Source organism: Peromyscus californicus, unplaced genomic scaffold (genome assembly GCF_007827085.1).
Source record: "Peromyscus californicus insignis strain IS unplaced genomic scaffold, ASM782708v3 Scaffold_9__1_contigs__length_137607984, whole genome shotgun sequence".
NCBI lineage: Eukaryota > Metazoa > Chordata > Mammalia > Rodentia > Cricetidae > Peromyscus > Peromyscus californicus.
The window spans coordinates 126344228-126364126 of NW_026294617.1; the positions used below are offsets into that span (position 1 = coordinate 126344228).

General features: G+C 38.2%; 1 protein-coding gene across 47 annotated transcripts in view; it reads right to left on the reverse strand.

The window, feature by feature from the left end:
- The window catches only part of Adgrl2 (adhesion G protein-coupled receptor L2), a 631085-nt gene that overhangs the window by 59320 nt on the left and 551866 nt on the right, over positions 1 to 19899 (reverse strand). For all 47 annotated transcript variants that reach the window (XM_052731823.1, XM_052731822.1, XM_052731821.1 and 44 more), the window contains one exon: positions 18061 to 18274. In XM_052731823.1, coding sequence (XP_052587783.1) covers positions 18061 to 18274 — 214 coding nt within the window. The remainder of the gene's footprint in view (positions 1 to 18060; positions 18275 to 19899) is intronic.

Here is a 19899-nt window from a genome sequence, read left to right on the forward strand (position 1 = left end):
TTACAATCATTCTCATACATGTTAACACCTAAATGGTCTGGTTCTATTATTCTTACACTTGTCCCTCTTAATACAGACAGAGAATAAAATATTCCATATACAGCATCTTACCCCAGAAGCTGGTGAGAGCCAATGCAAAGAAATGTGTGCAAATGAAGTACTCAAGTCAAGCAAGACAGGGAGAGAGATCACCCCAAAGAATCAGGTGACAGTCATCTCTGGGGTCAGGAGGGAAGCTGCTGAGCACTCAATCAAGCACCTCTCTTTTCTCAACTAAAGTTTATAGCGAAATGTCCTCTTATCATCTAAACTTTCACAGTGCTATGGAAGCATGTCCTGCTTTCTTATTAATGATGAAGTGAGAGCTTAAATAACTGCTAGGTAAACATCACATTAGAAAGTTAGAAGAGATGTTCTATAGGAGAGTCCCATTTGTCACATGACCATGTTCTCATAATTCATTTAGTAACTTCGGTTATCTAGAAGAGTTCTACCAGACAGAACTTATTACCTTAGGCATGTTAGGCTATTGCTTGCATGAATTATAGAGTATTGCCTTATTTAGTGCATTGCAAAATCATTTTTGAGAGTTGCTACTGCATCAGAACCTAAAGCACCGAATGCTAGCCATGCATGGACAAATAATTTGGAAGAACTAAACAATTCAAACTCTATTCTGCTCAATCTCCTACATATTAGTGCTATCAAAAGTTCTAATATAATACTGATTTTTTTCAGGGTTGTAGTGATTAAAACTTTCAAACTGCTGTGAGAACAATTGTAGAAAAATCTAACTCTGCATATATAACCATAAAAATGAGTGTATTTTTGTGCTAGGAATACATAAATTTTATTTGACTGTTAAAGAATGTTGTGTGGAAGGAAAGTAGAAGGCCTCCTCCAAAGTAGTTCTGGGTAAGTCAATCAATGTCTGACAAAAAAAAAATCCTATTTAATTCATTGCTATGAGGCTATCATTCTTTTTTTTTTTTGTAGATGTTCAAAAAAGAGTATCATGAACAGCAACACCATCCATGATCAGTTTGTATCTCAGTAAACTTCTGTGCCAGGAAATATAACCACAACATATATGGATCTTAAAGCATATAAATGATTTGTTTCTTGCAGACTGCTAAAAATTATCTTAAAATTCCATTTTAATTATTAAAATAAGCATCTTGAAGTGGTGATGCTGTGAAAAAAACCAACTTTTTATGTTTTAGAAACCACTGAAACTCCTTGCAGTTTTTACTGGACCTTGGGGTCAGTTTAATGCAAATGAGGTTTGACTCACTCTGAGCCTTATTAATCCAGTACAAAATCTCTTGTTTGCAGAAATGCACATTCAACACAAATGCACTTGCTTTTATTAGCAAAACCAGAGGTATTTATTTACAAAGCACGCCACTGAGACTGCTCCATTCATAGGGTCATGAGGTCTAACTACTTAATGAAAAGAATAAGACCATTTTAGTGGGGACAAAAACTATACATTAAAAAATATATATTTCAAAAATATTGCTTTGCATCTAAAGGCTCTAAGACCTAAACTTTTAGTAATTCAAAAAACACCACCTGTAAAAATTAAGAGTAATTATTTATAAAAATGTTAACCTATTATACTTTGCACTTGCATAAGCTGTCACAATTTTAACAAGGGAAATGGGAAATCACTATGGGATGCCCTAGTTAGATTAAATTAGCAGCAAACTTGTTACTAGACTGTATAAAAGACACAGCATAACAAGACATGACCTTGCAGAGCCACAGAGCCAATCTGTGATGTCTTTCTCTTCTATACCTCTTGCTAATTATCTGCAAAGTTACAGACCCTTTTGTCGTAGGTTATTTTTCTTCAAATTGTGAGGGGATTTTGGTTTCTAAATATTTAATTAGTTTTGTTATGATGTGAGAATTGTAGATGCCAAGTGCTTCGATTTCCATACTCTACTCTGTCTAATTATCCTCAGATTCAGATTGGTCATCCCAAATCTTTCTCCTTTGTAATTATTTACTTCTGAAAGATCATTCAGTGAAGAAATATTTTCACCCTTATGGCTCTTCTTTGCCACAAATGGCTCTGCTGGTCTGTTAATTACCCGCTCAGAGGATTAGAGCTTGAAATAAAGCAAAGGAACTGTAACTGGAAGGAGTTTTGGAGGGCAAGACTGAGCCAGAGATGCATGTGGTGCTGTTTGAAAGTCACGTTAAGGATTACTCCCTAGGTTTGAATATGGTTTTGATAAACAGTAAAATTACACCATTGAGATTTTTTCCCCTGATTCTTTATGCTACATAGGTTGTCAGTTAGTCAGTATTATAATGAACAAAGGACAAATTCCCAGTCTAATTGATAACTAATATAAATAGTTTCTGCTTCTACAGATCCCATTTAGATTAAACACTGCAACAAATGTTGATAAGCATCCCATACAAATCAAATTGAATGCTCAGAAATAAAATGTTAAAATTTTTAAAGGTGTGGCTTATTAAAAAAACTTTTACAGCTGTGCAAAACTTAAAAATATAACTCTTTTAAAGTATTTAATCAACTGAGTGGAAGTCTCTCATATCTTATTAAAATGCTTGTAACACTGTTTTTATTAAGTGGCCAGAAAATGCCATTGATCATTATTAAAATTCCGTTCTAGATCACTTCCAAACATGACTTTTCTTCCCCGAAATTACCAAAACACACATTTGTTAATACTTTTATGTTACAACTATTCCTTTATTTCCTGCAGCTTCTAAGATGTTTGGTAGTAAATATATCTCATGGTTTACAAAAGAATGTATAAAAACATCTAGTGTTCTGAAAAAAATGATGAAAAGTTCTGAATGAGCAACTTAATATGTCTTAATAAGAACTGAGTTAATAAATCAGTGTTGCAGGACATATATGGTGTACATGCTTCTGTGAAGGTTCTACCAAGGGAAAACACTTTACTTTCAATACAGCCTGTTAGGAGACTAACTCAAAGGCAACGGATCTCTCTCTACTCACTTTAGCTTTGCACCCTATAAGAGCCATGATATCCCTGATCTCTTACATTGGCTTTTTGAAAGCAGGAGAAATTCATGCTTTGCTTTCATCAACTGAGAATCTACTCTTGTGATCAAATTATATCCCACCTCCCCAGAAGCAATCATACAGACAGTGCATGAATATATGTTTTTTTTTCACAATATAAAGATGTTAGCAGCTGTGCCTTTGTGACATTTGATTTCTGTACTCTACTTTAATTATCTTCAGATTTAGATTGGTCATCTCAAATCTTTTTCCTTTCTAAGTATTTGCTTATGAAAGATCATTCACAAATATTTTCACCCTTATGGCTCCCCTTTGCCACAAATGAAAATGCTGCTCTGTCAATTACAGGTCCAAGAAAAAGTTATATATCTATCAAATAGATATCAAGTTAGAGTCAGATCGGAACAACAAAACAGCCCTGTCAAGACAGTTTTACTTAGAAAAAAAGTCTAATTAACTGTACTTAAAAGTAAGAGGTGAAGCCAGGTGGGGTGCTCGGATCAGCCCCAAGCCCCAGGAGCCTGCCCACCCTTTGCCTTCCTTCCCCTAACCCTCACTTACTATTCAATCTGGTGGCTGCCAAGAAGTCAGTTTTTAAATCACTGGCCTAATATAATCCTCATGAACACAGATAAAGCACCCAAGATCAAGAGAATGTGATTAAGTTACTAAAACCACACCCGAAATCCAAATGAAAACACCTCCTCTGTAGTGCAGCTCAGAACTGATTTCCAACACAAGGAGAACAAAGAAAGTCTCTACAGGAGCAGCCTTTTCATGTAGACCTGCGGGTTCTTGATCATCTCAGTGGTCGGAAGCAGCTAGACACTAGTGCACTACTACATAAAGCTGGCTGCATGGCCATGCTGGAACTCTTGCCTCCCTGTCTGAAGAAGGTTCCCTTTATGGGCTTTAGGTCTCTGAGGTGGAACACTCTGAGCTTCTGGTACCAAGTTTCTCCAGTTCCCAGTGCTACCTCTGTGTGGCCTAAGAAGGTTCCTATGACCAAGGGCCAAGCATGGATGGAGAAAGCCAGTGGAAATCATGCTGACCCTAAGTATTAAGTTCTTCCCTTCCCTGGAATTAGAACTCAAAGAGATCTTTCTCTGTTTTCTTCACCTATGTCTACAAATGTCTGTGCATGTAGTTGTCCATAACTTACATTCTGCTTTGTGCTGAATGTCCCATACTTTATTTTAGTTAGTACTCAATTTGTCAGTGTCTAGAATCAAAGTGCAAACTTCCTATCTACTTGTCTAATAGTATTTATCTCTTAAGTACTCAGCATTTTGTCTTGTTTTATTATATGACTTCAGTGGTTACTAGAGCCTAAGTTTTACCTCCCTGGTAGATGTTAGGCTTCTTGTAAATTCCTGCATTGCTCAGAACTCCTTTTACAAAGAACAGTCACTGAATGAGTGCTTTCTTTTATTTTTTTTTTCCCCAAGACAGGATTTCTCCGTGTAGTTTTGGTGGCTGTACTGGATTTCGCTCTGTAGACCAGGCTGGCCTCAAACTCAGACAGATCTGCCTGGTTCTGCCTCCCGAGTGCTGAGTGCTGGGATTAAAGGCGTGTGCCACCACTGCCCAGCAAATGAGTGCTTTCTAAACTGGACTTCTTATTCTATGTTTCATCTTTTTGTTTGCTAAGGATTGAATAACCTTAAATGGTTTATGAGACATGTCAGTCATCTCCTTTAAAAAAATAAAAGCTGCAGAAATTTTGTGTAGGCATAGATGTTTATCTGAAGATTAAAAACAACAAAGGCCAAAGCTGGAAACACAGACCCCTGGGGTGCTAGAAGTAGTCACCTGAGCCTGGAGGATGGCCCCAAACGACCCTTAACATCCTCATCTGAGTATAAACATCAAATCCTTGAGAGACAATATAAAGAGATCAGTACTTTGTGATTCACACTCAAATTTAATGGAGTCTCATCTGACTGATAAATAGATGACAAATTTCACTGGCTTACCTCTGATAAATCAGAAGTAATCTTTAATCATGACAAAATATTCATAATCTAATCCTTTTATCAAATTGACTACCACCGCAGGAGTCTCGTGTGTTTGCACAATTAAAAACCCTGTGTTAGCTGCATATAATAAGGCATCACATTTGATGCAAATCCTTTCCTATTGAAATAAGTGCCAAGCTGACAGCAGGAAGTAGCTGATAAGAAAGCAACAAGGCATTGCTGATGGCATTCTTGATAACTGAACACAACTCATAAGCATTCAGTCTACAGCCTATTACCCAAAGAGCTCTTTTTAAAATGTGTGGATCAAGGGAAGCTTGCTTCTGTTGCTTCTCAGTCACAAGAGGACAGACACATCATCTTAAAAAGATGATAGATGGTAGGTAGGTAGATAGATTGATAGATAGATAGATAGATAGATAGATAGATAGATAGATAGAAAGATAGATAGATGGTAGAACAAATCTGCAATTACATATAGTAATACCCTGAAATAACCATGTACAAACAATATCTATGTAGAGAAAAATTAACAAGGTGTATGTGGAATTGTGTATTACTATTCTTTGCTATAAAACAATGAACTCTGCTGGAATCAGAGTTAATACAAGCCTCTCAGTGAGCCCTAGTATTCATTTCAATGGAGATATTACAAGCCTCTGCACAATGACTGCATGCTTTTAAGAATATAAGGAAGTGGGGGCGTGATTTGAAAGACTCTTGCTCCATGGCCAAAGGAAAAGAAAGGAAACTGTAATGCTGCAAAGAAAGTGGTAGATGAAGATGCTAAGGTGCAGAAACCAGAAAGGATGAAGTGAGGAGTGGACCTCAGTGTCCCCTCAACCTACAGGGTCTTTTCCATGATGTTACTCTGGCTGTTTCCTTTTCTCCATCCATGTTTGGAAGTGTTGCATCATGCGGGAGATTTGGTGTACCTGCTCTATGTTAGCAAACAGCTGAGTGGTTGGCTACAGTTTTAAGAACATCTGAGCAATGAGCTATACACACGACAGCACCTTTTCTAAACTGAACCCCACAAACACCAGTGTGGACTCTTGCAAACGTATATTTTTGCCAGCTATTCATGGACGCCTTTAGCTGACACAAGAGGGGGTGTGGTGCATCAGAGCTTAGTAAGGATTTGATAGTGCATACTAATGAAGCTTAGACAAAGACAGACTCTTCCTTAGTCAAACCTGGCTCCAAAGCCCTTCAATACAATAGAAATGAAAAGCTCCACGATTTATAACATGTACAAATAACATAGATATGTTTTTTATGACAATGAAGGCAGAAGGCTTCCATTTGATAATGTATTCCTAGCCTGAATTAGCTTTCTTTCAGTAACTTGTGTAGAAGGTGGAGTTCACAGGGACCTTGAGAGCATGAAATACCACTAACTTCATGCACAGGCAGGGATGAGACCAGAAGGCCATATGTTGTGAAGTACCCAACATAGCACATTTGAAAGCTAACAATGCCACACATCTAGAACGGGAGAAGCTCCTTAATGACTGGCTGAAAAGTCATCTTTATCACTTCATATTAAAGACCTATGACAGGCCTTATCATACTGTATACAACCAAATCAATACTACTACACAATTTTAGGAGTTTCATGACTTACAAAAGTGATAACTAAATAAGATATCCAGATGGAACAAGTATTCTAGGTGATAAATTTTATAGGTATAGTTTCCAGAACATATTTATTTAAAAAAAATAAACTCCATGATAGCTAAAACAGTACACTCACAGCCATTATGTATTTTATGATAGAAAATGTGGTCAATTTATTAAGCATATTAGATACATCATTATTAAGAAAAAGAAACATTGGGAGACCTTGCTCTTATCATTGACCCTTAACCATCTCCATTTCAACAATGTCATCAGTGCCAAAACGCCATTACAATGCCTAACACTCTTGAATCTCTGTGGCCTCAGCAGGGCAAAATCTACTAGGTTCAGTCAGGAATTTTTTTTTTTTGAGACAGGGTTTCTCTGTGTAGTTTTGGTGCCTGTCCTGGATCTCGCTCTGTAGACCAAGCCTGTCTCGAACTCAGAGATCCACCTGGCTCTGCCTCCCGAGTGCTGGGATTACTTAAGGAAGACACAAGAGTCAAAATACTATCGCTAAAGAGAAGAGATAACAGGACAAGGATGAAAAAACCATTTTTAGACTTGAACTGGGCAATTTCCTCTTTACCTTCTGTTTCAAAATGCCTAGTTTTAAAACTTAACTGCCATACTTAAAACCTGCAAAACCAATATCCTTGTAGGATTTGTTTTAAACTTAATATCAGCACTGTCCACTGGTTGAGCAACACAGGAAATGAAATCTGAGGTAGAGATCTCTAAGAGGCTTATTGGGAGAGTTCTAAACTCCATCAGAGAAGCTGAGACGGAAGCAGATTTGGGCAGAGTGAGAGCTGAACTCCTGGAAGAGGAAATCATCTGTCTGGATGAGGGAGCTACTGTGAAAGATAGTGAGGCTCAGCCTTGTCTCTGTCCTCTGCCACTAAATAACAGCTGCATCTGAGGGGGAAGGATTATGTCCCCCAAATCCTAGGCAGGTCTTGTGAGGGTATCAGCTGTGAATCCTCCTACAGGGCAACTCTGGGCACCAGGCAAAGAAGAAAAAATGCAGAGCCGCCCAGCACCTCCATAACTATGACAAGACGCAAGTCTATGAACCATTTTCAGTACATCTCATTTTCAGGGTTTTTATTCTATTTTATCTTCTTGTACACACTGACATGTCAATCCTGTTTACTAAGTGATAGTCAATGGGTTTCCTATGGAGCAATGAACCTTAACAGGCAGCTTTTAATTGGCCCACATAGGAAACCACACTACTATTAATTCCTCAGATACAGCATAAAATAAAACCATCGCTTCTCAAACTCTAGAGCAATTAGACCTCTCGGCTATTTGGCTAACTCTACTTCGTGATACCCAATGCAGTTAATTATATTTTTTGATGTTAATAGTCTCTGTCAGTCTTAAGCATAACTTTGCTTTGATGAATATTTAAATTATATTTGAATAAAAAATAATCTTGGTTACATTTCACATTCAGTAATCATTGCGGCTTAATAATGGTCTATTCATCAAGGGTTGAAATAAATGGAAGTGTACATACAAATGTCTTGAGTTGTCATGTATTAGTTATGACAGTAAGCCATCACCCTTCACACACCTGTTTATATATCTCCTTAAAATTTGTAATCGTTTTCATGACTAGCTTCAGACAACACATATGTGATTCCATAAATTAACGATGCAGTGATCTTAGGGCTAGATCAGGATATAATTTAATGTGTAGAGCTAGCTCATCAAATAACAAAGTATGCTTTTAAAAGTCAGTATAAATTTTCTTCTCTGGTCTGGATTTATGGTTCTAGCAAGTTCCAAAGGTAATGAGGGGCATGGAAACTCATCTTCTGAACGATCTCTTGATTAAAGATTATATTGAAACCACTACTAAAGACATGTAACTCAAAACACATTTCTTGACACATAGGCTATTAGAGCATAATAGTAGACGCAGGTGATGGTATGATCTCCGAAAGGGTAGAAGAGGGTGGGTGGAGAATGGGAAAACAATGTCTAACAATCTCATTTGCTTAAAATTTACTTCTCATTTAGTTTAGAACTCACTGATTTCCACCCCTATTAAAGTATGAAGCTTTAAATTAAGTATTTGGCATCAACTGTAGACATGGGTTATTCTATCTCAACACTTTTATTGAATGAATAAACATTTTACTACCATTTAATTAATGTCCTTTAAATAAATTGAATGACTGGGGTTTTTTAATTTTCCGCTTCTTCTCCCAAACTCTGCACGGCACATTTACGATTTTGCCTATTGCATTTGGCAGGTGCCCTATGTACTCTGTACTCCAACCAGGAACAGTCAGGTCAGGGGTAATCTATGAAAGCTGAACAACACTTAGCGTCTCAAATATTTAGTGACTGACAGAATTTTGCAAAAATCTTGCTGGATACACTATGAATACTATTCCCATTCTCCTTCCCCCTGTATTAGGTGCCATGGGAAACATTTAAATTGTGGTATGGCCTGGCACATTTATGCCGGGATTACTAAAAAGTATATAATGAGTAACATGAATATTTTCCACAGGCCATTTCTTCACCAGAACAGCCCCAAACTTCAAATGACATAAAATACTACAACAAATCCAGACTGAAATACCACAAACTGAGCTTCCATTAACAAGATCTCCAAATGAACGCAGTTGTTTTTCAGCCACAAGAAGGAAAGTGAAACAGACAAGTCAGAAAATGGAATCAAACCCTAAAGAGGGTTTAAATGTGGTACACTCTGCAATGTCCAAGAGGAGCATGACCTCCTCTGAAGCACGCTCCTCTCACCATGATATTTTAGCTCCCATCAGGACCAAAGTAATGGAGATAGGTGAGTTTGGTTGGACTGGAACCTTGAAAACGGAGCCTTAAAATCTTCCTCTCAGGTATCTGTCACAGTAATAAATCTAACACATGCGGGCAGTGTGTTAAGTAAGTCCTAAAACTATATCCTTTGGTGCCATATGTTTAGAGATGTCTTATGTTTACTAGTTATATACTACGCTTGACTGGTTTATAGGGAATAGACGAATATTAAGGGGCAACAGAATCTCTTCTTCGATTTTTTTTTGTAAAGAGATTTCTTCTAGAAATATGTGAAACAGATATTATTACCTCTAAAATTAATTGCAGAATAGCAGTCGGCACTAAACAATTTAAATTGCTATAATATATTTAAAGAAGGGCAGAGCACGGTGAGAAGTATGGCTCGTTAAAGTCTGCAAGACAGCTGAGTATGTATTAGGAAAAAGCCCCAGGAAAACTCATTTCTCACACTAGCTCTCCTCAGCCAATGTGCAAGCTAGAACATTAATACTGGTGTGATTTTGCTCTTACTATTACAGTCTGTATGTTAACAATTCTAGGATATAATTTCTAGAAAATAAGGGAAGTCATGACTTTTGATGGCTTAAAGTGCTTTAAAATAACTAAAGAGCTAGCTTTCCCTATTTAATAAAATGCATCAATAAATGCTGAGTGTTAAACTGCTAATCAGAAAACGCAATACAGATCCAGAACGGGCTGGATGTGGTGGTGCACATCTTGAGTGCCCGCACTTGGGCAGGTGAAGCAGGTGGATCTCTGTGAATTCAAGGCCAGCCTATCTACACAGAAAGCTCCAGACAAACAAAGGTTACCCAGCAAAACCCTTCCTCAAAACAACAACAACAAATGAACCAACCAAAACCAAAATGACAATAACAAAGGAATAAGGGCTTTCTCTATCATATATGTATGTGTGTTCAAACTTTCATTGATAGACTCATTAAATGTACAATGGTAAAAGCAATGTAAAATTATCAATTTACCTGGAATAATATTGGAATAATTTATAGTAAACTCCAAAGTGCTAATGTATACATGCATTGCATTCCTGATTATAAATAAAGTTTTACAGTGTAGTGGTAGAAATGCTTATTCCATTATACTTCAGCAGTATGGGTCTATGGGGCAGGGGGCAGAGAGTAACCAAACAAGACAGAAGAAAAAGTCAAATCCGAACCTGAATTATTGACTACAAAACAAACCTTACTGTTTATTTTCCTTTGGTTTTTTTCGAGACATGGTTTCTTTGTGTAGCCCTGGATGTCCTGGAACTCACTCTGTAGACCAGGTGGGCCTCCAACTCACGGAGATCTGCCTGCCTCTGCTTCCCAAGTGCTGGGATTAAAGGTGTGCACCACTACGCCCAGCAATTTCACTGTTCTTTACAACTAAGTTTAAACGTCTATTCTGTGTGCTTACTTGACCTGGTTACCAGAAGGCATAATTTATTTCAAGCTTTTTTATTCATTACCATTTCAGATTAAAGACTCATTTAAGAGCCAGGGTGGGTGGTGGCACACCTCTAATTCCCTCATTCAGGAGACTGGGGAGTTATGGCCCACCGTCTAAGAAAACCCCTAGTTTCGTTGATCTTCATCCTCTCTGTCCAAGACCAAAAAGTAAATGTAAAGTTGTAAAGTATTCTTGCAAGTCCTCAAGTCATACAAAAAGCAGTAACATTGTCTTCAGAGAAAAATGACAATCCATGATCCAGACAAGGGACACAGTATGAACGGGGTAAACCTTATATATGAGAAAGTGTCTGCAGAAACAAGATTGCAGACAGGTGCCCTCCTCTGACATCATCTAGTGAGAGAAATGTCTCACAAACGTCCATTTTACGGGAGACCCCCGGTCCCTGCAGTAACGGCCCTCTGATACAACCCTTGCTTCCTCTTCCTCCATCTAGGTGGGGCCACAAGAGACAGTTAGACGGCTTGTGTTATGAGATATTTTATAATGCATTAGTCTTTCACACACAGCAACTGTGAATGTTTAATATGGGTCATTTTGGGGTTCTTTTTTGTTTTGCCAATAATCTCCCCTTTCTGTAAGGAGCTCTTCGGTTTACATGTTGATCAGTAAGCCACATGCAAAGCATGTGTTAATTAGAGCCGTAGTGGTTATCCATTACTGTACTAAGATTCAAGAATCTATAGTAGCAACTCTCAAACCTATAGTCAAATTTCAAGTAGCTGTCTATAAACAAATTCAGCCAAGAGCAAGAGAATTCCTGAAACCCACTGCCAAGACACAGAAAATAAACTCAGTATATTTTGCATAGAAATGACAAGTCAGAAGCTTCTGAGTTATTTATTTTTCCTCATATGCATTTCATCCTAATGGATAAACGGTTGATAAACCTGACACCACAGACAGATGAAAGCACTTGGGATAAGCAGCCTAGGGGACGAACGCAGTTTCTCAGAAGCTGCAGGCTTGGATCCTGTGGGAAAGTATGAGTATACCGAATAACCCAAGCAAGCACTTACATTGACGACAGACCATACCGACTCCCCAATCCCACAAAACATCTATTCAGAAGAAAACACACAGTGAACTAAGGTCACTACTATGAAAATATGACTAGCATGGAAGAGAGACCTCAAGGTCTGAGAGAGGTATGTATAAAGTTTTACTGTTGTCTGTAAAGAGATTATCAGTAATTGTATACTAATTAAATTAAAAAAAAAACTTCCTAGAGCTCTGACGTGGACACAGGGCCTCTTTACGAAGACTGATTGATCAATATAAAGGCTGAGAGGTTTTTATGTCAAGGAGACTACACACCAACAGAAATCTATAATCATGAAGTCTGCCAGAACTGAGGTTGCATTTTAATGGATTCTTCTGGCTAACGTCTGAGCTTTGATACTCACCACGACTTATAGTAATGTTCCCTATGTGTTGTGTGTGTGTGTGCACGTGCAAGAGAAAGAGAAAGCCTACATGTATTTTCCTTTGTTTAAATAGTTCATATACAATTGATATCTATTAGTATATTTGCAAATAAGTCAGTTTATCAATTTTAAATAACAGAATGGAGCTTCCAAGTTATTGAAAACTGAAATTTCATATCCAGGTGTGATGACTCAGAGCTTATAACTCTAGCAGTTTGCGGGGAGTGGGGAGACAGTAAAACTGAGGACTGGAGACTAGCCAGGGGTACAGAGCCAAACTCTGTCCTAGAAAAACAAAACAACAACAAAAAGATGTAAAAATACATTTCACTAAGGAATTAATCATTCGAGACATAATTATTGGTTTTGGCCTCTGTGCCAAGTAGCTCCACCTTTCTTAGAGGCTCATAATACTTAAAAGGGGAAGGAAAGGACATCATATCATTAGTTTTAAGAACACATAGGAAGAATATGCATGCAGTGATGGAACCAAATATGCTGTCCACAAGGAAAGCTGCAAATTCACCAAGTGTGGTGAATAGAAGTGGAGACAGAGGGCCCCCTTCCCACCTTGTGTTGATAACCTGGTGTTCAACAATGCTACTTAAAGAGACACCACAGCCTAGCGCTACTCCAACAGAGGGTGCCTGGCAATCGCTCTGGCAGGCAGCAGAGTGAGAAGACAGAGCAGTCTTCCTACCAGCTGCACCTGATCTTCCGGTACCCACCAGGCTGCACTCAAGTGTCACAGAGATTCAGACCCTCCAACAAAACTGTGATTTGCTTACTAACCAAAGCTTCAGAGTAGAGCAGAAATCTCTTTGTTACTGACTTGAAAGAGTTCTAACTGTTTTATGTGAAGGTGTCCCCACAACTATTTTCAAAGATTGTTATAAAGCCACCATTATCTGTAACGGTGACTGTCCAATAATTTATATATTCAAGTATAAATAAATCTTTTCAAGGAAAGAATTTAATTCAACTTTTTTAGGATGAACTACTGAGAATACTTTAAAGACAAGCATACAAATTGAATATTACTCATATTTACTAATACAGGTCTGTTCACTCTTCTAAATGATCAGGAAAATAGAAAATAGAGTAACAGCAATTTCACTTCCACAATCTGGAATGGAAACCCAGTAGCCTGATTCTTCACTGATGAGGTGGTAATGGTGGAAAACAGGAATGAAGGCTCTGGCATGAAAGCCAAACACAACAGTTTGTGTCCCTCACCTTATGCAGAAAGGTAGCTTTGCAATTCAATGGAGAATTTCTAGTGTATCTATTTGAGCTTTCCAAAAAGAAATTTTCTATGTTAAAAAAACAAAAATGCCTCTCTTTGGTACACTATTCAATGATTCACTTTTTGAGAGCTCATAGATGGAAAAATTCACTAAACTACTTGAGGCTTTGTGTTTTCAGAGTGAACTGGTTGTATGTGCACAATAATTACTCATTGAGAATCCAGCTGCAAAAACACTGCCTCCCGGGTTTTCTTATGGTTCTTTCCAACTACACCAGTCAAATATGACAGACTTCCTTATGATTTACATCTTGACATACAATGAATAGGGTACTTACAAGCTCCCACTATGAAAATGTTTTTGAAATCATCTCAATCTTGTCTTTCCCTTTTCAATACAGTGTTTATGTTCAAATTGTCACTCTGCTGATTAAATAATTGTAAGCCACAAGTATACTTCAGTTTAAAAACGGGGCTTCAGCTGCTCTTTTTGGAATTATTCCTTTATTGATGCCAATACCCCATATACCTTTTCAAGATCTGATAATAGTGGTAGACAGGTCAACAACATCCATTCCCCAAATATAAATTTTTTCAGTATCTAAATCCTTTCGAAGTATAGCAGCAACAAGAAAGGAGTCCTCGTGTACTTAGAACCAATGGCAATAACTTCATATTGTATCTTGTATGCTTTTTACATCTCTAGTGAAGTTCACCTGTACAAGAACAGTAAGTTTGACACATGTAGTAGGTATTTGCTATGCACTAAATACGTGTATGTGTGTACACGTCTGGCAAGCAAGGAACAGCAGCAGCGTTATCCATCCCCCTCAGACAGACCTGGCAGATGCTCTGCACTAACTTCAAACTGCCTCTCGCTGCTTTATCAGTACAGTGAAAACAGGTAATCATCCATAATAAGTTCTTCACTTTCTGTTCCTGTCTGGCCTGCTTCCAGATGTCTTATGACTATTGTTGAATAAGTGGATCAACAAGAGAAATGGAGAAATGATAAGTAACTAACATGTCATAATATATGCAGGGCACAGACACTTCCCCTAACTTGAAACAACGTGTGCAAAATGTCCTCTGTGTTTAGGGTCTCTCAGCTGAAAGAACTTGAAGCAAAGATGTTTCAGATTATTTTTATGAGTATGGAAGGCTTGCCTATTATACAGAGTAAGTTGTTGGGGAGATAAGACAGAAGTAAAGACTCAGAATTCATTGTTTTACGTGTAACTTGGACACAGCCAGGAAGTAACCTCACAGTGTTTTCAGCAGAAATATGCTGTGACTGCAAATTCTGTCACACAGAATTCCATATGGTAGCATTTTCTGTTTGTGGTACCATGGGTATCACTATGCTATGATCCAGATTTTCTATTTTGGATGCTGAACTCGGAGAACCCCATATTGGTACCACTATGCTACAACCTAGACTTTCTCTTATGTATACTGAACTCACAGAACCCTTTTTACCAAATGAAGCAAAACACTAAACAGTAGCTCTGTTCAGTGATTAGATTTTCAATCTTACACATCTCGTTTGCAATTTGGGCTTAAGCAAAAGTATCTTTGTCAAGCACTATTAATGCAACCCAGACGGTGTCTCAGAGTCTCAATGCTAATTCCTTAAGAACTGAAGTTAGACCACTTCGATGGAACTCTTAAAACTTTGGCAACGTTCTCTGGTGTCTCAAAAAGATCTAGCAAGCCAGTATCCACATTCGAAAATCTACCTATAATGACTGTCAGTTGAAATATACTGATACATTCCATCCCAATCTATCCTCTTAAGAATACATATTCTTACAGCGTGGACAATGAAGGAGTAGTGTTGGCATTTCTTTCCTTCATCCCTCATATCCTTTTCACATCCTCATATCACATGTTTGCACTGTGTCTGTACTGACCACCCCCACACAGAATGCTTGTTATTCTCCTGGGGGACCTGCTAATCAAGTTAGAAATCTCATTATGATACTATGTCCCAGAGGAAAGGACACAGGAGAGAGTGGGGAAAGAAATTACTATTAAGTTCAAGGGTTTTTCTTTCAAGAAATTTAAAAATAATAATAAAGCTAAGTTATGTGACCCGGAGGTGTCCATTGAGCATACTTACTACTTTCTAAATACTGGAAGCCTCTGGTCAAAGCAGTGCTGGAATGGAGGTGCTGCTGATCTTGTTGGTCACAATGACAACAAACTACTGTGAACACCAAGCAATGTTCACTGAGCTGCCATGAACTCCAAAGTGTTAAAAACACAAGGCCAAGAGTTAGGTGCCTTGTGTCCAACGTAGGCTGGCCTTGGCCTACGATGCTCAGTTCAGGATTTTCTTCAGCCTCACCAGAGTGCAAAAGTACACATGTTTGAAACACTCAAATTTTGGTCTTTTCCTGGACTAGAGATATACAGATCCTCCCTCACAATGACCAGCAGCATTCCTCAGCTCCCATCTAGCTGTGTGGTTACAATGGTAAACAGCCTCCAGAAGACATGCATCTGAGTTGGAAATGTTTAAGTTTAGAATGGATTTACTGGGGCACATGACCCTGCTACGTTGAAGAGCATCTACCTACTTTCTGTCATTAATCAACTGGGACTTAGTAGGAGGATGAATTAAAAATCCTCAAATTCAGTGAGGCAGACGTTCTCAGATTACACTCCATTGCAGGTATTGAGGTATTCTGTCACATCTGAGTAAATACCTACTTTATACTCAGCTCTTGTAGACTGAATTACAATCCTCTAATGTAGTTAAAGATGGATCTACAATGATGTGTACACTTAACACAAATCATGATGCATTGGACACTCAGTGGCATCACATTTTATATTGCCTTGAACTTTAATTTTCCCAATTGTGGGCAAAAAGTATTTATTCAGTTACAAATTGTGAAGAAAATATATTTCTGCCTTTTGCCTTATACTTGGAATCATCTTGAGCAACGCATAAAGTAATGAAGGGAAAGGACTTGTTGGATTACAGAAAGGACCCCTATTAGACTTAGACTATGTTTACCTTAACTGTCTATGTACCGTTTGAAGAGGACAGATGTTCTCATTCAGAAATGTATCTCATTTTCAGCCAATTTTATACATGAACAGCACTGCTCCAAACCCATAACCTTCCCTGCAGCCATGGTTGGGTAAAGGTAAAGCCGTTCCCCTGGACATCGGAGGTCATTTAGCTGTTTGGAAGGATTTCATCTACAGTTCCATGAGGACACACGGGAACACACTTGGCTAGATGCTTCTGAACTTGCATCTATCCTTTTTCTGTTGTTGATTTAAGGTTAAGGACTGAGAGCACAGAACAAAACCCAGTTACATGTTGGAAACATTTACAAATAACATAAATGAGAAGATAATTTCCATCCTAAATGTACAAGAATTCTCAAAACTAAACAAGAAGCCTGAGTTATGGCAGGGGTGGGGGGGTAGTGTCTAAGAACTAATAGACACTATCTTAGGGAACACAAACAGAAAGCAGAGAGCACATGGGAATAAGTTCCACATTGCGTATCATTAAGGAATTACAAATTGAAACAAGGAGATGCTTAAAATTGGCTAATATTCAAACACTGTCAACACTAAATGCCAGAGTAAGTGTGTGCCAAGAATTCCAACCATTCTCTGATTGTAGGGGAGCAAAATGGTAAAGCAGCTGCTTTGGAAGACAGTTTGTACACATACATACACTTCCCCCACCCCTTTAGAAATGTGAGTGATGGGGAGATTGGCAGGGGACAGAACTTCTCCATGAAGTCCAGAACAGCCTAAAACTCACAATCCTCCTGCCTCAGCCTACTAAGCACCAGGATTTATAGGTAAGCCCCATCAAACCCAAATGGAGGTTTCTTATAAATTTGCATGAATTTTTATTATACATTCCAGTAGTTGCACTCCTGGGCATTTACCAACATAAGCTGAAAACACAACTCCACATCAGAATCTCCACACACACACACACACACACACACACACACACACACACACACACACAGTGGGGTTACATGGAAACATTGCACTTTACACTCGATTTTGATGTGACCTTAAACTGCTGTAAAACACTCATTTAAAACAACATAAGGATAAGGAGCAATTACTGATGAAGTTCCAGATACATAACATTCTTTATGATTATAGAAAATACTTCAAATTTCTGAAGTCCTGAGACACATGCTTACATGTGAAATATTCCTTCTTTTTATTTTATGGTCTATGAAATGAAGGTGTGTGGTCTAGATTCCTATATATTCTGTCATTTATAGTAAGATGATATGTAGATTTAAACATTACAAAAAACATAATACAATGCAGATATTAACATTAGTGAGTAAAAATCTAACAGTAATTCGCAAGCTTAGCTGTGGGTAGCATCTGTTCACTCTGGAAAGACACTAACTTTAACCATTGGCTACAGTACCTAAAACAGGACATGTGTACACACGTATCTACCTTTGAGTCATGATTTTGAAGGCATCAGGGAGGTAGCAGTCTGTGTTCTCCATCTGAAAGGGGTCCGCATCACAGATCTTGTCGTCTGTCCGACCATAGTTAGCACTCTCAATCATGATGACATCACTGCCTGGACATCGCAGGTCTATAGAATAACCTTCACAGGACAGTTCTCGTCTAACTAACCCGAATGGTAAGGCTGCTCTGCTGAAACCTAAAAGTGAAGAAGATTAAAACAGAAAGTCAAGGTTGAACTCAAGTATTAAATAGATTATTTCAATAAGGCATTTTCAAGAGACATGTTTCATTACAGTCAAGAGGTGTCAGGAATTCGTGTATTTATTCTTAATTAATTTATTCTTAATTCTCATTCTAAAGGTTACTATGAGGTACTTTTATGCATCTTTATCTGGACTCATCATCCTTATAAGACATCTTAAAATTACCTTTAGAAGTCATTTTCTCTATAGTCTAGTATAAACACAACTAAATGTCTTTTGTTGGTTCAAATAAAAACGACAAATTTAACTGACTTCATGAACACTTGTCAGTTTCATATGTATCTAAACATCTAATCAAGGAAGAACTGTCACAAGTGTAAAGACGACTCTTCCATACTCCATCCTTCTGTCCCATTGTTAATGTACACATATTAATTATTGGCAGAATCATTACTGTAACACTACTTTATATTAGAAGGTCTTCCTAAAATAACCGTGATAGTTATGACAATAATACATACAAGGGCACAATAACATTTTTAATTTATAGACACTGTTTGTAAAAGTGACATCACTGACAGGAGACAGCACTGAGCCAACCCATTTCAATAAAGACCATCAAAGAGAGAAAGTTTTTTATGTTACACAATCTATAAAATGAAGTAGACTATCTATTGCATTAGCTTTTCTACCTGTAAGACACAAGAAATGCTTACGTGCTGTATGAATTACATATGATACAACAGGTGCATGCACTAGAAAAGAATCGTGAGTGGAACATAAGTCGAGAATTTTAAGGTTTTTTAAATTATTATTATTAATGCATGTGCATGCTGGGATACATGATGAATGCACTATGGGCACATGAGTGGATGTCAGAGGACAACTTTCTGTAGTTGGTTCTTCCCTTCTACCTTACGTGGGTTCTAGAGTTTAACTCAGGTCATTAGGCTTGTGTGGCAAACACCTTTCTCCACTGATCCACCTGTCCAGGCTAATCTAAGCCAGAATCCCAAACCAGAGAGCCCATGAATTACCCTAGAGCACAGGCCGGTGGTCAGACACAGAAAAAGCGGAGGAGAGACGACAATGATGGAGGAAGACAAGTGGCTCTAGCTGCACCAGTGTGGGGAGCTACCTGGGGATGAGTCACCATAGCAACAGTCTCTCAGGCGCTGCCTGGAGTCCCATTTCCACTTCCTTGCTTGCTACCATCGACAACATCCCTTTAACAACTTTAATGTTTCATATTTGTTTATCTGTTGTGGAGACAGGGTCTCACTCTTTAGCTCTAGCTGGTCTGTAACTTGTTATGCAGGCAAGACTAGCCTGGAACTCAGAGATGACAGGCTTCTGCTTCCAAACTTGACTGGTAGGGTTAAAGGTGTGAACCACCACGCTGTTTTACTATCTCATCTCTATTGTTTTACTTACTCTGCATCCTGTGGTTCACCCCCTATAGTTCAATTACAGGAAAAACCCCCAACAAAGGCAGAAGAAACTGCTTCAAGTTATAAACTTCAGCCCAGCGTGTTGGGTGTGTCTGGATAAGCACACACTGGTAACCCCTTCTGTCTCTGCTGCACAATGCCCTCACTAATTCAAAGCCTTCTAAGAG